We start from the raw sequence: 18,632 nt of genomic DNA, 5'->3' as shown, positions 1-18,632 counted from the left end.
TTTTAAACAGCTCTGTGCCCGGTTGTCAGAATTGGGTGGCGAGGGTGCAATCCGACTCCCTTTGGGGCCTTTCGAGTTCACCTTTTTTCTTTGCTTTGAAAAAGGTCTCACGAGGTGCCTTTTAAAACACACCTTTGCAATCGCGGAGGGTTTAATGATTCCACGTCTTTCTGAATGTTGATTCCACGTCTCACCTTTTAACTCCCACAACTTCTTACTGTCAACCACCAGCAATGAAAGGCTAAGGTAAAGGTAAAGGTTCCCTTTGCACATATGTGTTGGTCATTCCTGACTCTAGAGGGCGGTGCTCATCTCTGTTTCAAAGCCCAAGAGCCAGCGCTGTCCGAAGACGTCTCTGTGGTCATGTGGCCAGTATGATTCAACGCCAAAGACGCACGGAACGCTGTTCCCTTCCCACCAAAGGTGGTTCCTACTTTTCTACTCACATTTTTTACGTGCTTTCGAACTGCTAGGTTGGTAGAAGCTGGGACAAGTCACGGGAGCTCACTCCGTTACGCAGCGCTAGGGATTCAAACTGCCGAACTGCCGACCTTCTGATCGACAAGCTCAGCGTCTTAGCCACTGAGCCACCACATCCAAATGAAGGCTAGTAGGAAGGTTAATTGAAAGCAGTTTTGGTTTGTGATGCAGAGACTTCTAGATGTAATTTTCTTCTCCTGCAAATGGAGTGTTTGTGCGGGACACTTATTTTCATTTTGAACAGCTCAGGGCTCTGTATTTTGACACATCTTTATCGCTGGGACCGACTCCCACATATACATATAGACACACACACACACACACACACACGTGTAGATTTTTGTTTTCGTAGATTTTTTGTTTTTGTAGATTTTTTTCGTAGATATATATAAACTTATTCTGTTATTTCTGCTCAGAAATTCTGTTGCCTTTTGCATCTCCAAAATGTAAAAATTGAAAAACGCTGCAAGAATAGTCAGCAGTTTGAGAATGTTGAGCTCTTCCCAACTTCTCCAGACAGGCTACAACTACAGTGACTATATTCCACTGCTGCCTTGGAATAATGGCAGCATGAAGACCCTCCCACTCCCTTGATTCTGCCCCCACCCCATGTTCTCTGCTCCTTTGCCCCACCTATGCCAATCCTCTCGCTCGTGGCCACCCCCTGGTTCCCTATTTCAGGATTGGGGGAGTCCCCAGGAGTCAGGTGTGAAGAATCTGCCCTTTTCAGCAGCTGTTGCTAAAGGATATTTTTGGGGGAAGGGGCAGGAGATGTTTTTTCCTGTTTCTATTTGCAATTCCCTCGAATGGCCCAGTGGGACGTGAGCAGCTCTTTGTGGGAAGTTAGTAATATCCTTCCCGCAACATCACCTGGTGTTCCACTCCAAGCGGCTTCAGGTGCACTTGATTTGCTCCTCCAGTCAATCTTGGATTTTATATCTGGGGGGAAAACAAAAATCCTTCCTACCCCACTGCTCTGAACTCATTGGTCATGCTGAAACTTCGGTTAGGATTTTGATTCTCATTACCTGAAAAAGGGCTTTTTAATTTTTTACCAATGCATTCATTCTGATTAATATTCTCATTAACCCCTAAAAAACTTCCTTTTGATTTTATTTTTGCTTTTATCCTGATTAAAAGACTTATTACCCTCCCCCCCCAAAAAAAATCCCAAATCAATTTATATTAATTGTAAAAACTTTCTAAAACTAATGCAGGCTAAAACACTCTCTGCCTGCCTGCCTGCCTGCCTGCCTGCCTATAATCAATCAATCTATCAATCTATCTATCTATCATCTATCTATCTATCTATCTATCTATCTATCTATCTATCTATCTATCTATCATCCATCTATCCATCCATCCATCCATATCCATCCATCCATCCATCCATCATCTATGTATTTATCCATCCATCCATCCATCCATCCATCATCTATCCATCCATCCATCCATCCATCCATCTATATCCTATCGATCTGTCTATTTATCTATCCATCCATCCATCCATCTATCATCTATCTATCCATCCATCCATCCATCCATCCATCCATCCATCCATCCATATCTATCTATCCATCCATTCATCTATCATCTATCTATCTTTATATACAGGATAGATAGATAGATAGATAGATAGATAGATAGATAGATAGATAGATAGATAGATATAGATATATTTTGATACAGTAAACCAGGATGGTCTGCAAATCTAGCTTAGTGTCGCATCCCTTTGTGTTCTGGGCGTCTTGCATCTCTCACGGGGTTAGCAGTGGTTTCTGGTCATAACTGTTAATGGCCGAACTCAGAGTTGGGGTCAGTCGAAATGCAAAGCTTCTGGCCTCTTGTGCGCCTCCAATCTCCAGCCTCCCTTCTTCCCAAATAAGAACACAATAAGAACACAACATCCTTTTTTATGAAAAAGGAAATCTCGATCTGGAAACTCTCCTGGGATGAACAAGCACAGCTGGTGAAGGCTCATGGCTGGCCAGGTGTTTCGGGAGAGAGAAATCCCAGCGTTTCACTCTAAGTGAGACTTCCTGGCTGAACAGAACGAAATCTGGGCTTCCTCCCACAGGGCAAATGGGGCCTTGTTTCCCCCATCTCCATCTATGGTCCTTTCTCTTCTCCTGTCCTCCAGCTTTCAGGCTGAGACCTTTCCAGGTGTGGGAGTTTTGCTATCTCTGGAAATTCACCTTAACCACAGGTTGTTGCACAAAATGACCACTGTCCTTCTCACGCTCTGTCCCTGCCTTTCTGAAGATGCAGATGGAGGAGAAGGGGAGATGATTTCCTCTGCAACCAAAAAACAGCCGCCGCAGGAAGAATCTAGAATTTAGAATAACAGAGTTGAAGGGACCTTGGAGGTCTTCTAGTCCAACCCCCTTTTGCCTAGGCAGGAAACCTATACCATTTCAGACAAATGGCTATCCAACATCTTCTCAAAGACTTCCAGTGTTGGGGCATTCACAACTTCTGGAGGCAAATTCTGTTCCGCTGGTTAATTGTCCTAACTGTCAGGAAGTTTCTCCTCAGTTCTAAATTGCTTCTCTCCTTGATTAGTTTCCACCCATTGCTTCTTGTCCTGCCCTCAGGTGCTTTGGAGAATAGCTTGACACCCTCTTCTTTGTGGCAACCCCTGAGAGATTGGAAGACTACTATCATGTCTCCCGTGGTCCTTCTTTCTCTTAAGCTAGACATACCCAGTTCCTGCATCCGTTCTTCATATGTTTTAGCCTCCAGTCTCCTAATCCTCTTTGTTGCTCTTCTCTGCACTCTTTCTAGAGTCTTCACATCCTTTTTACATTGTGGTGACCAAAACTGGATGCCGTATTCCCAGTGTGGCCTTACCAAGGCCTTATAAAGTGGTATTAACACTTCACGTGATCTTGATTCTATCCTTCTGTTGATGCAGCCTAGAACTGTGTTGGCTTTTGGGGCAGCTGCTGCACACGGCTGGCTCCTATTTAAATGGTTGTCCACTTAAAGGCAAGGAGAAAAAAGAATGGAAGATCTGGGCCTTTGGGCTTCTGTCCTGCTTGGTCCTGCTTGAGACTGGCAAGCCCCCACCTTGAAAGAAGGACCACCCAGAACTCTCTTTGCTGCAAGCCCCATCTCTACAATCCTGTCTTATCTACACATGCAGATAAGTCCTCAACTTATGACCAAGGGACCTGAATCTCCATTGCTAAAGCGAGGCAGATGTTGAGTGAGTCACGCCGGATTTGACCTACCTTTTTTTTGGCCCAACTATTTCCTGGGGCTGAGTGTGGCCTTGAACTTGATTGTCCCTGGTCTAGCTGCTGGTTGTCTTTCAGGCCCTTTTGGGGGGTGCGGATGGGTTCATAAGAGGATGCGAAACAAATGCTCCTACGGGGGCTGATTTGGGTACCATCTCCCACACGAGTATTTTACCTTATCCTTTACCGTTGTCCGGGAGTGGTATTTTTAAAGGAAGGGACGGCATGTAAGCAGCATGAAATGGTGAAGCAAGATCATGGCTAAGACAAGACTACAATGCCCCATTTCCTTTCCTGAAAAGTCTCCCTTTTCATGCTCCGCATAATGGGCTCATTACGTGCCCCGCTGCCTGTTGGAAAGGCCCTTTTCACCCAGGGCCCAGGCGTGGCTGTCTTCCCCATCTCGCCTTCTTTGTCTCCTCTCGCTTGGGAGAAGAAAAACCACGTTATTTGGGCTTTAAAATAACTGCTGCGGAGGAATGGCTAAGCCCCTTTTCATTCAAGAATCTATACATTATTTCGCTGGTCAAAGTTTGTGTTGGCTGCAACATCTCAGCGAAGGAGTTAGGGAAGAATGAAGATTGTGCCAGGCATAAAAAGCTTCTTCCTTCCCCCCCTCCCTTCCAAAGGCCATTAAGAAATTCCAGATGACGAACCGCTTGGAATGAGGTGGGGGGGCATTGAAATGAGCTGGGCTAATTTGGAGCATTCAAAGCGATCAGAAAGGACTTTCAAATGGATTGCAGAGAAATTCCCAGACTGAAAACCTGAAAGTTTGCACTGGTTAAAGCGCATCTACTTTAGAAATAAACCAAGCCAAACCAAGAAAAAGAAGGATATGATTTAGAGACACCCAATGCTGCCTTCAGTGAAATTATTCAGTGTAGTAAATCCCAAATAGATGATTGACTGCATGGAGTTGTTTTCTTCCTTCTCACTGGGGTTGTTCAAAGGGAAGCTGGCAATATCGAGCACGGTAGAATGTCTCACGTAGGCGGCTGGACTTGATGAGCCCTTAGGTCCCTTCTTCCAACTCTGTGAGTCTAGGATGTGACCACAATACTCTCTTGACTTCCTACCGTCAAAATGAAACCCTTGGAATTGTTATGCAGCTCTTCCTGGATGCATTTTAAAAAAAATTCCTTCCAGTTCTTTGTTCTTTTGTGTATTGTTTAGCCCTTGTCCCACCTGGATTTTAAGATTCCTTTGCAGCTTTAAAGGCCATTATTTGTTAATATTAACCCTGTTAATACGAGCCTGGTTTTCTTCCAGAGAGCGTGCATAGAATGGAGGATTATAAGGTGTTCGGTCTTTAGCGTCATGCCCTTATAGATAACAAGGAAGGAAACATTGCGTGCAATTATAACGTGCCTAAAATAATTTTGAATTCAGTTGCACACCTTTTGCGCTGTGCAATCTTTGTATTATGGAGATCTTAGGAAAGATTTATATTATATCACAGCAGAGGAGAAGATTTTGAAGTCACCGTAGCTCTTCTGCCCTGCGGTTCCTCGGTCCAATTATCTCTGTGATTGCGTAGAACTTTTGTATCCCTTTACGCTCAGTTTAATTGGAAAGTTAGTCTTGCAATTAAGCGGTGTCGTCCAGTCGGGCCGAGCTACGCTTCCTAACTTCTAGCTCGTGAGCCGGGAGCGATGGAAGGTGTAGTCCAAACTCCTGGATGGCACTTGTTGGAAAAAGCTGCCTTCCCTCTCTCGGTTGAGTTACACAGCACATTCTCTCGCGGCTTAAACTCAAGTTTAGATATGTGTAGGCTTGGTTTTGGCGGATGAGTGGCTCTACAGATCAAGGCGAAGTGAATGTGTCCTCTTTCCTTTTCCCCCCTTCTCTTCCGTGGATTTCATTCCATCTTATTTTTGCTTGCCTTCTACCGTTTTTTAAAGTTTGCACAAAAACCAGGATGTGCTTTAACCTCGCCGGTGTCCGTTTCCCACCCCCGTGAACCTACATGAAATCGACGAGCAGAGCAGAGGGGGGATTCGGCCGGTTCTCTCCGGTTTGGGCGAACAGGTAGCGGCAGCTGCGGGAGGCTCCGCGACCCCTGCCCCGACATAATACACGAGCAGTGTGCATGCGCAGAAGACGTGCGCTCCCATTTACGGACCGGTAGGGAAGCTAAGTGAATCCCACCGCTGACGCAGAGTTATGTTTGCACCCGCGATCAGTTTGCAAAACAGCCTGGCGGAATTCTGAAAAAAAGCAGAAATGCAGGTGACGGGACTCCCGGAATAAGCAGGCGGCTGAACTTGAGGCTGGCTTTGCCAGGAAGAACCGGCAGCGAGGAAGGGAGCAGGAGTGGGCGCCCGATGCCTCCCTTCACCATGGCAATCTCTCTTGTGACTGCTCCTTCGCAAAGGGATCTAGGACACAGCGGGAGTTGCGGGGAGGCGCCCAGCACAGCCTGTTCCTGCAGAAGAGAAGCAGAGTCTGCATTGGGGGGGGGGGAGCAAAGTTCCTGTGCCAGAGTTGGGGGCCTGGCGGGGTTGGTCTTGGAGGCCACCCACTTCTGAAGGCCAGCGGGGGGACAACACTCAAGATGAATAGATCTGTCCACTCAGAAGGTCAAAGGAAATTAATTCTCCTTATTTAGCCTTTCTGGGGGGTGGGGTCTGTGCAAAATGGAAAGGGGGCCCCTTCCTATTTTCTACCCTGGCCTCTGCTTTGCCACCATCATTCTGGGTGAAATGGATCTGGAGTTACTCCCCGGATGGCCTTCTGCCTTTTCATCCACCGTGGTGAAACGCTGGACCTTCACTTGCGAACTGGTGTCCCTCCCTGCCTTGCTTTCCCAAGAGAGTTCCTGCCATGAAAGTTCAAGCCAAGTGGCTTGTTTGCCTCCATCTTTTGCGTCTTCCTATGGGGAGGATCAGAAGGTGCTGGGGCCATGCCTACCTAGGTGCAGGGTTCTCACTCAACAGATGTATTTTTTTTTTTTGGTGCCAGCCTCCGTTTTCCTTCTGGCTTCTCCAGTGATTGGCTACTTGCCAGCTGAGCACTGCCTGCTTTCTTTGAAGGCCTCAGACCTCTTGATCAAAAACAGACTTCGAAAGGCAATGAATGGCAGATCTTTGGGGGATCGGAGAAGCCCTTGGAGGAAGCAACTAGAACAGTTGCATTTCCAACACTGACGTCTCGTTCTCTGAATCTAACCGCCAGGTTCCTGTTGGCTACGGTTCCCATGGACGTTTGGCTCTCAAAAGTTGGACTTCCAGGAGCTTCCAGGACCAAAGGCAGCTCGGAAGGGCTTCTCTCTGGCAAACTGTCTGTGGAGGCATAACTCCAGGGGTCTTTTCCTGGTGGGATGCTCTCCCCCTTCTTCCTTTGTTGACATGGAAAAGGAAGAGACACCTTCGCAGGTTTGCAGCTTCAATCGCTCTCATTCCTCTTGCGTGTCGGAGCAAGCACAGAAGGCTTTGGGTGTGTGTCACACTGCTGTACAAAAAAAGAAAGGAGTAAAAAAATGAAAACCAGAAGACGTGTATCTCAGCAACCCAACACTCCCAAGAAAAAAAAAAAAGCCCATCAAACCTCCTTGAAGCTCCACCTTCCTCCTGTTTGGCAGGGCAGAGAGAAGGAAAACATCATCTGAGGAGCAGAGCTAATGATTGACTCCCGTGTCAGCCGATTATCTAATCTGGAGCACAAAAGGCAGGCGGGGCTGGGGAGGGGAGGCTGGGAGCATGGATTGTCCCCCATCTTTGGGAAGGGGCTCTTTCTCTTGGGACTGGCCTGGTTCACGACCCATGCTGAGGTTGCCTCTAAGAGCTGCGGAGGAGATCTGGTGGGGTTGACGGGTGAATAGCAGGGCAGATTAATGGACTTACTAGCAGGACGGATTCCCTCCAGCTGCCCAACTAGGCTCTGTAGCAATGGGGTGGGGGTGGGGGCTGCTTGTTTCTTGAAAGGAGCTCCCTGCGTACCTGAGCAAAGGTGTGCCCTTGAAAAGAGGCTGAAAAGCAGAGCCCAGTAGAAAGGTTTGCCTTCTTCCCTTCTTCTCTTTTTGCGCTGACCTCATTGTCCACTGGAGCCTGTCTATAGAACCGGAGCCTCTGGGCTTAAAACTGGTGACCTGCACAGGTGTGGGTGGGTCTACAGTCCCCATCATCCCCTGCCACCAGGAGGAAAGCTAGGCTGAACATCTGGGCTTCCTATCAGAAAGTTAACCGAGCTGGTCCCAGAAGAAGAACTCTGCTGTAGGAAACTTTAAGGCACGTTTTGGCTTTGTAAGCGAGAGACCACCAAGGAGCCCTCCATCCATTGCGTTAAGACACCCGACACCCATCTTTGGATTAATATGTCGAACAAATCCAGATTTAGGGCACCTCATAACAAACCATGGCAATGTGGAACTAAGGCTGCTGGTTCCATTAAAACCCAACTCTTGTCCAAGCAATTCTCCCTTCTTGAATTAGGGGGTCTGGCCATGTAGCGCCATGTGAGAAAGTCCTGGGGTGGAGCACGGGGCCATGAGACACAGCCAAGGGAACAGTCAGATAAGGGTCAGCAGAACCCACAGCTGTATCGTGAGAAGGGCGAGAAACTCAGAAAGGAACTCTCCCTAGTTTCTCAGGCTGTATAGGAGGCAGTGGGAGAATTATACCTTCAGATTTGCAAGGTTCTGTTAATGTAGCTTTAGAGGACAGTCAGATAAGAGACGGCATAGCCCAGAGCTGCATAACAAGCAGGGAAAGGAACTCAGAAAAGAACCCTCCCTAGTTCCCAGGCTGTATAGGAGACGGTGGGAGATTTGTACCTTCAGACTTGCAAGATTCTGTTAATGCAGCTTTAGAGAACAGATAAGAGACGGCATAGCCCAGAGCTGCATAACAAGCAGAGAAAGGAACTCAGAAAGGAACTCTCCCTAGTTTCTCAGGCTGTATAGGAGACGGTGGGAGAATTGTACCTTCAGACTTGCAAGATTCTGTCAATGTAGCCTTACAACAAAGCAGGATTATCTCATCTGGTTGTGTTTCCTGAACGGTCTATCTAGGGAGGCTGACTGGTAGCCCTTTTTCAGACCGATAATTTTATTAAAAGGCATCAAATGTTCATAAGCTCTATAGCTTTCCTTCTACGTTACCTTTTCTCTTTCTTTTCTTCTTTCCTTCCTTCTAGAGCTTGCCTACGACTTGGACAGCGAGGGCACCCCTTCAAACAGGCAGCTGGTGAATCAGCAGAGCCAAGAGACAACCGGGCACAGCCTCAGCGGCAAGGAGCCAGTGCTGAATCTTCAACTCGTGGGCGCTCTCCTCCTCTGGTGGCTTTTTCTGATGGCCAAATGACTTCAACTGGGCCCTTGGCTGCAATCCGGGCTGAATCCCTTATCCTTTCGCCCTGTAAATTCTTTCTTGCCCTTCAGAAGCACTTGGAAAAGAACAACTTTGGAAACAGGACTTTATTATTATTACTATTTTAAAAGGAAAAAAAAAAACATTTCCTCGTTTGAGGTCCGGCCCAAAAGACCCAGTGCTTATATTTCGAAGAATCCTCGTTCAGTTATTATGGCAGGGTTAATAATACTCGGTTTGTATCACCTATGAATTTTGTAAACGTTTTCCCCCACCACCATCCCCGCCCCCAGTGCTGTTTAGGATGACGAAAGCACACAGCATCCTCAGTGGATGGGAATGAGCAAAGTTACTGAATAAAACACCACCGGACGACGTTTTAAAAATATACTTTGATTTGAGATCAAAGCCCAACCTGAAGCGGGAGAAAGGAAGAGTTCCATAACAGAAAAACGGTTCTGCAGCTTGCAAATTTGTATTAATCCTGGTGGCAAAACTTGATGTGAAGCTTGAGCGGACTTAACACTGGATCCTTGTTATGAATGCGCTGCGTATTTATGTTTTTTTAAAAAGCTAGCCAATTTTAGACGCTTCTCAGACAGGGCTAATTCGATCCCCCCCCCCCCCCCCCCCGATCTGGCTGATGTGAACAGGGCAGAGAATGTGCCATTCCAGGGCGATAGTCCAGCTTCAGGAGATGCCCAGGTGTTTTCCAGAAAGTCCGCAGGATCAAGCATGCTTTTCTAATATATATTTTTTTCTTTTCTTAAAAAAACAAAAACAAAACCACAATTCTGTATCCCTTTGTCTGTTCAGCGATTGTGTTTGGAGCCTGCCTGTTGAGCATGGAAAAATGGGAATCTCTCCGAGGCCCCCAAAGTTTCCTCTTTGGCTGCTCTGGGGATGTTTCTCCTCTTTCCTTTTCAGACTCTTAGTTTGCATTGGAAATATGAAGAGCTGGGAAGAGGGAGAGCTGTTTCTTCTTCTTCTTCTTCTTCTTCTTTTCAAAATAAATAGGTTCTACCCATCAGTCAGGAGGCTGTTGATCACATGCTTGGCTATGTTGCCTGTGTGTGTGTGTGTGTGTGTACTCTTGCACTTCTGCCTGTGAGAGAAAGAAATAGCTTTTTAAAAAAACGTAGGGCATAAGGGCAGTGCTATCACTGTTGAGTTTTCTTTTCTTCTTTTGTTCAGATTACGTTCTGCATTTTGCATCCTGTTTAGAAGTCTATCCACATTGGCTTGCATTCAAGCTGATCCTGTAGATGTTTATTTGAGATCTAATTCCCGCTTTCCTATTGCTAAGAGAAGAAGTGGAGGAGGAGGGGGAGGGGAAAGGGGAAGAGGAGGAGAAAGAAGAAGAAGAAAAGGAGGAAGGAGAAAAAGAGGAAGAGGGGGAAGGAGGAGAAGAAGAAGAGGAGGAGCCAGGGGAAAAAGAAAGAGGAGGAAGGGAAAGAGGAAGAAGAGAAGGAAGGGGAAGGGGAGAAAAGAAAAGGAGGAAGGAGAAAAAGAGGAAGGAGGAAGAGGAAGGAGAAGAGGAGGAAGGAGAAGAGGAGGAGAAAAGAAGAAAAGGGGGAAGGGGAAAAAGGAAGAGGAGGAAGAGGAAGGAGGAGGAGGAATTTTAAGTGGGAACAAATGTCAGCAGAGGCAGAAACCTTGGGGTGAAGCCATTGAGTGGGTTGGAAGACATTCTGTGCCCTTCTCTTTCTCCTTCCTTTTGGTGTATTGAGAGAGAAGTGTTGGGAAAAGTCGCAGCTATTGAAGTTCAAGGAAACCGAAGGATGAGGGGAAAAGTGGGATGTGCAGATAGAAGACGTGGGAATGTGTCAGTTTAGAGGGGCCCAACCCAAGGAAGGTCTAGTTAGTCCTCGAGTTACGACCACAATTGAGACCCACATTTCTGTTGCTAAGTGAGACATTTGTTAAGTGAGTTTTGCTCCGTTCTACTGTTTTTCTTGCCGCAGTTGTTAAGTGAATCACTGCAGGTATTAAGTTAGTAAGAAGTTTGTTAAGTGAATCTTGTGTCCCCCATTGACTTTGATTGCTGGAAGGCCACAATAGGGGATTCCGTGACCCCAGGACACCACAACTGCCATAAATACGAGTCAGTGGCCATGCGTCTGAATTTTGAACACATGACCATGGGGACGCTTCAACGGTCATAAGCGTGAAACCCCCTTTTTTCCAGCGCCATTGTCACTTCAGACGGTCATTAAACAAACTGTTGTAAGTCGGGGACGATCTGTGTCACCATTGGTGATCAGCCGTGCTTCTGATCAGCCGCCTCGCTGGGAGCTGCTAACATCTTTTCTTGCTTGATGTTGAATTTTCCTGGGAGTTGAAGTCCAATCTCATAAAGTTGCCCAGGTGGAGAAACACCATATTAGATTACTAGGCTGATTTTCAGAGATCTTTCTTGGTCCCAGATCCAACCTAAGTAGCAACTGGGAAAATTGGCCTGGTGCATCATCATCATTATTATTATTATTATTTCTTCTTCTTCTTCTTCTTCTTCTTCTTCTTCTTCTTCTTCTTCTTCTTCTTCTTCTTCTTCTTCTTCTTCTTCTTCTTCCTCTTCCTCCTCCTCCTCCTCCTCCTCCTCCTCCTCCTCCTCCTCCTCCTCCGTCTTCTCCCCCTTCCCCTCCTCCTCCTCCTCCTTCTCCTCCTCCTCCTCCTCCTCCTCCTCCTCCTCCTCCTCCTCCTCCTCCTCCTCCTCCTCCTCCTCCTCCCTCCTCCTTCTGCCATATCTGTCATCGGACGTGGGCGATCATGTTGGTAATCCTATTTTTATCAACAGCCGCACGAAAAAGTGCTGCTGAGTTTTGTCCAAACCGGTCCCTTAGAATTTGAATCCACGATGTTCTTTTTCTGCCTGGACCTCCTTTGCCTTCAGTCTTTCCTTGGAGGATTAAGTGAAGGATGCCGTATTTTTCTGGGTGTCGTGTCCCATGTCCAAAATATGTCCTAACTTTAGCTTTTTTAATGGTTGTGATGATCTCCCTTGGCTTTCCCAGGCATCTTGTCCCCTCCTCCTTTCTGATTTTGTCAACCCAGCTTATACGTAACAGCCCCCTGTCAATCCACATTTGGAATGCTTCTGATCTCCTCAAGTCGCTTCCTGTCAAAGACCTCTCCCCTCCATAGAGCAGGACAGAAAAGTTGTAGCATCTGACAAGCCTGGTTTTCAATCTTAGGCTTATGTCGTGACTGCAGAGGATCTTCTGAGTGAAGAAGCTCCCCCTATTAAGCAACATGGAGCTTCTGTTATCTACACTTCTGTTTCCTTGTAGCCTCTTCCGCAACCGGTTGGTTCTGGAGACTGGCTGTGTCATGGGGGTCACTTCTCCCCCTACTTTTCCACCTTGGGCTGACGTCTCCCCCGCCTCTCTAAAAGCCACGGGATCCAAAATGCAAACTATGAAGAGCAGCCCATCTGGATGGGATCCAACCCAGGCTAGCAGCAAATGTGTTGCCTTTTTAGTCTATCACCTGCCAGCCTTGGTGTAGGTTTGTTCCTGGGGTGTCCTTGGGGAAGGGGGAGATGGGTCTTTGTGCCAACCCCCTGGGCTTATCCCAACAACTGGAGATCAGTGGAAACTCAAGGTAAGAATGGAATGGAAGAAGCATGAGAATGAGAGCAGAATGCAAGGCTAAGAATTAGAATTAGAATGGGATAGGCCCTTGAGCAGCCGAGTAAGTAAGAATCGCCAGCCTGCTTCTACTCCACTCTCCTTCTGCACCCTATAGGAAGCTGGCCGTAAGTGAATACAGTTAAACTCAGCATGTGCTTTGGAGGCAACCTTTTCTCAAATCCTACATCTGTTTCTAAAATTTGGGCTCAACCTAAGTCAGAATGGAAACGGATCAAGGAGAGATTCAACCTGGAAATGAGGAGAAATTTTCTGAGAGCCGTCAACACATGGAACAGAAGTTGCCTTTGGAAGTTGTAGGAGCTTCATCCCTGGAGGCTTTCAAGAAGAGTCTGGAGACTATATAAAAGATGTTGAGACTCTATAAAAAGTGCAGAGAAGAGCAACCAGGAGGATGAGGGGACTGGAGGCTAAAACATACGATGAACGGTTGCAGGAACTGGGCCTGGCTAGTCTAGTGAAGAGAAGGACCAGGGGAGACAGGATAGCAGTCTTCCAATATTTGAGGGGCTGCCACAGAGAGGAAGGGGTCAAGATATTTTCGAAGGCCAAACAAGGAACAATGGATGGAAACTGACCAAGGAGAGATTCAACCTTCAAATAAGGAGACATTTTCTGACAGAACAACCAACCCATGGAACAGAAGTTGCCTTCGGAAGTTGTGGGAGCTTCATCCCTGGAGGCTTTCAAGAAGAGATTGGACTGCCATCTGTCAGAAATGGTGTAGCGTCTCCTGCTTGAGCAGGGGGGTTGGACTAAATGACCTACGAGGACCCTTCCAACTCTAATCTACTTTAGATAATCTAGAATGTATAGTCATTGGTTGGGTTTTGGCTTGGCCACTACTGTGGCTCGTAAATCGAATCGGCCTAGGGTGAAGATGGCGTTCAATCAACAAGCTGCAATTCAGAAAATTGTGGCTTAGCCTGGTGCGTGAATCCAGCCTAAGGAAAGAGCACAGTTACACCCAGTTGTAACTTCCAGCAGCCTGTGACAGACAGCCCCGCTCACCGCCCTGATCTGCCAACATCTTGTCCACTGACTTTTGCACACAGGCACAAGCACACGGAGGTGTGTGTACTCACACTTAACTTATCTGGGTAATTACTAATCCTCTTTGCAAGCAGCAAAGCCATTGATCACTTGAGACAGGAAAAAGAAATGGGAGTCATTATTCCTTATTATAAACCAGCCCTAAACCAGCCGTTCGCAGCCAAAATCCAGAGCATGCAAACAAAGGCCTGCATTTTGTCAGCGTCCAAGTATATTATTAAAAGGAGAGGAAAAAATCGGTGGGTTGCCAAGTAGGAAAAATCAACTCCCCGTGAACAGACACCAGAGAAGTGGCTTAATCAGGGCCATTAAAAGGACAGAGCTGTGCCTTAACCTTCCTTTGAGGTGCATCTATGGGCAAAGAAGCCAGGCTGACTCTGGCCCGGGTGCGTTGCTAGGAGGAGGGGTGGGGGATAAGTGCTGTCAAGCCCACGTTGCCCCCCTCCCCAAAGAAGAGAAAGCCTTCATCTGGACTGCATTTTGAAGCAAATGCCGAGCGTTCTTGGATCAATTTGAGCTCTCTGCCAAATGCATTCCTTGGGGAAGAGCAGATGTGGAAAAGTCAAAAGAGGCAGATGAAGGAGTGCAGACATGCACGGAGGGGAGGGGAGTCTGGGGGGGGGCTCTGTACCACGCGGAGGAAATGCTACTGAGGTCGTTCTGGAATTCCCACACACTTGGGTGGCTTTTCCCAGTGTTGATGGAAACGCCGGTTTGGAAAAGCAAAAGTGGGGAGGTCCTTCAGTGCGCCAGAGGTGGCAAACGCGGAGCCCTCTCGGTGGGCACATGCGCCATCGTCAGCTGCTGTTTCGCTTTACGGCGCTCACATGCACGCTGGCCAGTTAGTCTTTGTACACGCCGGAGTGCCAGGAACCCAAAGACCAGCTGGCCGGTGTGATTGCTCTTCAGATTTCTGTGCTCTGGTGTGCACAAAGACCAGCTGGTGCGCCAAAAACCAAAGTACCAGCTGGCCATGCGCGCATGTGCACCAACCAGCTCCTCTTCAGTTTTCCAGTGCTCCGGTGCACGCCCACCTGGGTTCCGTTTTAGGCACGGTGCTGAAAAGGCTCTCCAACACTGGTGTAAGGTCTCCTGACTGAGCAGGGGGTTGGACTAGAAGACCTCTGTCGTCCCTTCCAACCCTATTATTCTGTTCTCTTCAGGTTAGCAAGATCCCCCTGTTGGTCTGGGTGCCACAATGCTTCTCCTTAAATTCAGGCCTGTTGCCGAGTGTCGAAATGTGGCCACATGACCCATGGTGGTGGGGTGGCCCTCGTAGCTTTGGATCTGGTCATAAGTCCCCTTTTGCAGGATGATGAGCTGAGGTGGCGCAGTGGTTAGAGTGCTGACTGCTAGCTGCAGTTCGGCAGTTCAAATCTCACTGGCTCAGGGTTGACTCAGCCTTCCGTCCTTCCGAGGTGGGTCAAATGAGGAGCCAGATGGTTGGGGGCAAGAGGCTGACTCTGTCAACCACTTAGAGAGGGATGCAAAGAACTGTGATATATAAGTCTAAGGGCTATTGCTATTTTCTTTCTTTCTTTCTTTCTTTCTTTCTTTCTTTCTTTCTTTCTTTCTTTCCTTCCTTCCTTCCTTCCTTCCTTCCTTCCTTCCTTCCTTCCTTCCTTCCTTCCTTCCTTCCCAGTGGTTAGAATGCAGTATAGCGGAATAATTCTGCCCACTGCCAGCAATTCGATCCTGACTGGCTCATGGTTGACTCAGCCTTCCCTCCTTCCAAGGTGGGTCAAATGAGGAGCCAGATTGTTGGGGGGCAAGAGGTTGACTCTGTAAACCGCTTCGAGGGGGCTGTAAAAGCACTATGAAGCGGTATATAAGTCTAAGGGCTATTGCTATTTGTCTCAATGCCAAACCGTTGCTAAATGGCTGCTTGCAAGTTTGAGGACCCCCTAGCGAAAGAAACCATGTTCTTTGTGGTTTCCCCTTTGCTGATGAGGCTGAGCAACTCCAAGGTGCTCCCGAGGATGGAAGCGGGCATGGATTTGTGCCATGTTTTCAGGTTCCTGCCCATTCCCTGCCCCCCTCCCTGCCTTCTGTGCCTCTTCCCCCTCCCCCCACTTTCTCTCCTCTCAAGCTCCTTCCTTTGATCTGGAGCTGGGTGAGGTGGATGAAAATTGATCTTGCCCGCCGCTCGGAGAAGGACATCAAAGCGGCAAGCCTGTGTGCCCTGGCGTCCGCAGGGTTTTAAAAGGGCATTTTCTCTGGCGGGACAAGGAGGAGGAGGAGGGCAGAGGCTGCCAGCTCCCTGCGCTTGTCTGGCTGAGTGATGAGTGCTTGGAAACGCTTCAGAGAATGCCGTTCTCCCAGCCGCGTTCCTAAGATTATCCTCCCAGCAGCTGCGGGCGGGGGGGGGGGGTTGGGGAAGGGCCCCACCCTGCAAGCCTTCCTGTGCTGAGAGCCCACCCCCCTCTTTGTAGGAGATTTGGTGCCCCCAGCCAAGGGCACCAAAGGAGGTTGGCTTCAGAAACATGGGCAGGAGGACACGGGGGGATCATGGCAGTCACGCCAAGAAGCTGGGATGGGGATTCCATCCCCAGCTGCTTCTGAGCCACTGTTGAGCGCTCAGCGTTGGGACCCAGGACTCGGGCATGAAGTGTGGCTGCCTCCTCTTGCTCTAGAAGCCACACCGAGGAGGTAAGACGATCCGTCCAACAGGAGGAAGGAATGTCTCTTTCGATAGATCTCCAAAGCTGCCCCTAATCTTTGGACCACAAAAGTTGGCCCGGGGAACATGGTCGCTTTCCCCGTGCGATGCCGATCAGCGTTCCTCGCGGCTGTCGTCTCCTTGGCCATCAGATCTTGAAAGAGGACACGTGGCACACTCATGGGCCTCCGGGATGGGCTATGCTATGTATGCAGAGTTGATTTGGGCCCCTCTTGGAAACTCAGAAGAGAGAAGAGAAAAACTCTTGTGTGACGAGGGGAGAGCAAGGTTGGCTTGTCATCTGCTTAGGTTCCAAAGCTGCTTCTCAGTCAAGCTCTTTTAGATCTTCTGTGGGCCTGGCCAGGACCAGTCTTTGAATAATGAGAGTGTTCTGACCCAGGATTCCCCAAAAAGCACGAGGCAGAGTCCTAGTCCCAACAAAACCCCTTTTATTAAACGAATGGGAATTCCTCTCATTCACCGTCAGCCAAGGCCTGGCAAAGAGTCCTTCAAAGGAATATTTATGACCACAGACCTTTTCTATCCTGGAAAGCTGCCATGGAAATAGTTTCCAAATGAGGAGGTGCTGTGCAAGGGAAGTCTGGGCACAGAGTCTCTGAGATTCACGGACAGATCTTCACACTCCTGAGACGAATCTAAAGACCAACTGAACGAATTGTTTCCTGCAAAAGCCCCCTCCCCTTTGGCTCCTCTTTTATTTCCTATGGGAGGGGCCATTCACCGTCCACCTGTGGCTTTACTCCCAAGTCGACCCTGATTTCTGAGCTGTTCTTTTCTTCTGGCAGCTCTGCGCATGCGCACACTGGGAACAGGCTCCAGCTGTTCTTCTGCCTCACTCATGTCTGACTCCGAAGGCAGCTGATAACTGTCAGATGGCTCTGGCCCCCTCTCTGCCTCCGACACAGAGCCCTCCTCAGAGCCTTCCCCAGACTCCAGGACTTGCCCATCTTCCTCCCCAACCTCCTCACTGTGCTTCCAGCTCCGCTGGCCGCTGGTGGGCCACAACAGAGAGCTAATATGAAGTCTGATAGCCCCCTAGTTGGTTCATTATAAGGAAACACTTGCTAGGCCCCAAGAGTTGGGGAAAGAAGGATCACTGCAAGGCCAAGAATGTGGTTCTTGTGGGCACTGTGGTGCCAGCCAGGTTCTCTCCTTCACTCCCTCTGACTTTTACAAATTGCTTGAATAAATGTTAAATATGGAAGCTACCCTGCCTGCGCCGAACTTAGCATCACGTGTTTGCAGCAACCATTCTTGGTTCCAGAAAAGTTCCCAGCAGGATGCAGACAATGAGCCAAATCACGTCAAGGCAACACAGGGTTTAGCGATGGGGCACGTCCGTCGGGCAGCCATTTCGCACTTCCCTGGTGGAATTCACAAGCCATCTTAAATCCATTCCCTCCCCTTCTTGGTGCTGCACGAAGCAGGATCCACCGTAGGCTAAAGCAGGGATCAGATTGTGGAAGAACTGGAGAGTTGGTGCTTTATGTTGGAGGGTGGTGCACGCATGAACAACCTGAAGGATGGAGAGGATGTTCGGTTCTCTGGAGATCCCTTGGGGAGTGTTTGAGTCTTATGTCCATGGCTGCAAGAAGGGCAGGTAACTAGGATTGCTTGCTCCTGGGGAGAAAAGCGATGGCAAATCTAGACAGCATACAAAAAAGCAGAAAAATCCCCCTGCCAACAAAAGTGCGCATAGTCAAGGCTCTGGTTTTCCCAGTTGCAATGGAAGGCTGTGAAGGTTGGACCATAATGAACGCCAGCGTTCAAAGAATGGAGGCCTTTGAACTCTGGTGCTAGAGAAGACTCCTGTGGTCCCTTATGCAAGGCCATTCAACCGGTAAGTCCTAGAGGAGATCAACCCTGACTGCTCTTTAGAAGGCCAGATCCTGAAGAGGAAACTCAAAGACTTTGGCCACCAAATGAGAAGGAAGAAGGACTCCCTGGAGAAGAACCTCATGCTGGGAAAGATTGAGGGCAAGAGAAGAAGGGAACAACAGAATAAGGTGGCTGGATGGAGTCACGGAAGCAGTCGATGTGAGCTTCAATGGACTCCAGAGGATGGTAGAGGACAGGAAGGCTTGGAGGAACGTGGTCCATGGGGTCGCAATGGGTTGGACACGACTTTGCAACTAAGAACGACAAACTAGGATCGACCCACAACCTGTGCACCCAGGAACCTCCTCCTGGTGATGGTGCCAGTTCCTTCTGTAGACCAGTT

General features: G+C 48.4%; 2 protein-coding genes across 3 annotated transcripts in view; one reads left to right on the top strand and one right to left on the bottom strand.

Annotated features, from left to right (window-relative positions):
• The window catches only part of GPC3 (glypican 3), a gene marked incomplete at its 5' end in the record, with an annotated part of 100,014 nt that extends 89,974 nt beyond the window's left edge, over positions 1-10,040 (top strand). For both annotated transcript variants that reach the window (XM_081963901.1, XM_081963900.1), the window contains one exon: positions 8,856-10,040. In XM_081963901.1, the coding sequence (XP_081820027.1) occupies positions 8,856-9,022 (167 nt within the window). In that variant the 3' untranslated portion in view covers positions 9,023-10,040. The remainder of the gene's footprint in view (positions 1-8,855) is intronic.
• Positions 1-18,632, bottom strand: part of LOC309397665 (integrator complex subunit 6-like) — a 322,886-nt gene that overhangs the window by 204,485 nt on the left and 99,769 nt on the right. The gene's annotated exons all lie outside the window — the stretch shown is intronic.

Source organism: Natrix helvetica (assembly GCF_964273705.1).
Source record: "Natrix helvetica genome assembly, chromosome: 11".
In the NCBI taxonomy this organism is placed as follows: domain Eukaryota; kingdom Metazoa; phylum Chordata; class Lepidosauria; order Squamata; family Natricidae; genus Natrix; species Natrix helvetica.
The sequence above is the reverse complement of the archived record's forward strand: the minus strand, read 5'-3'. Positions and strand labels throughout refer to the sequence as shown.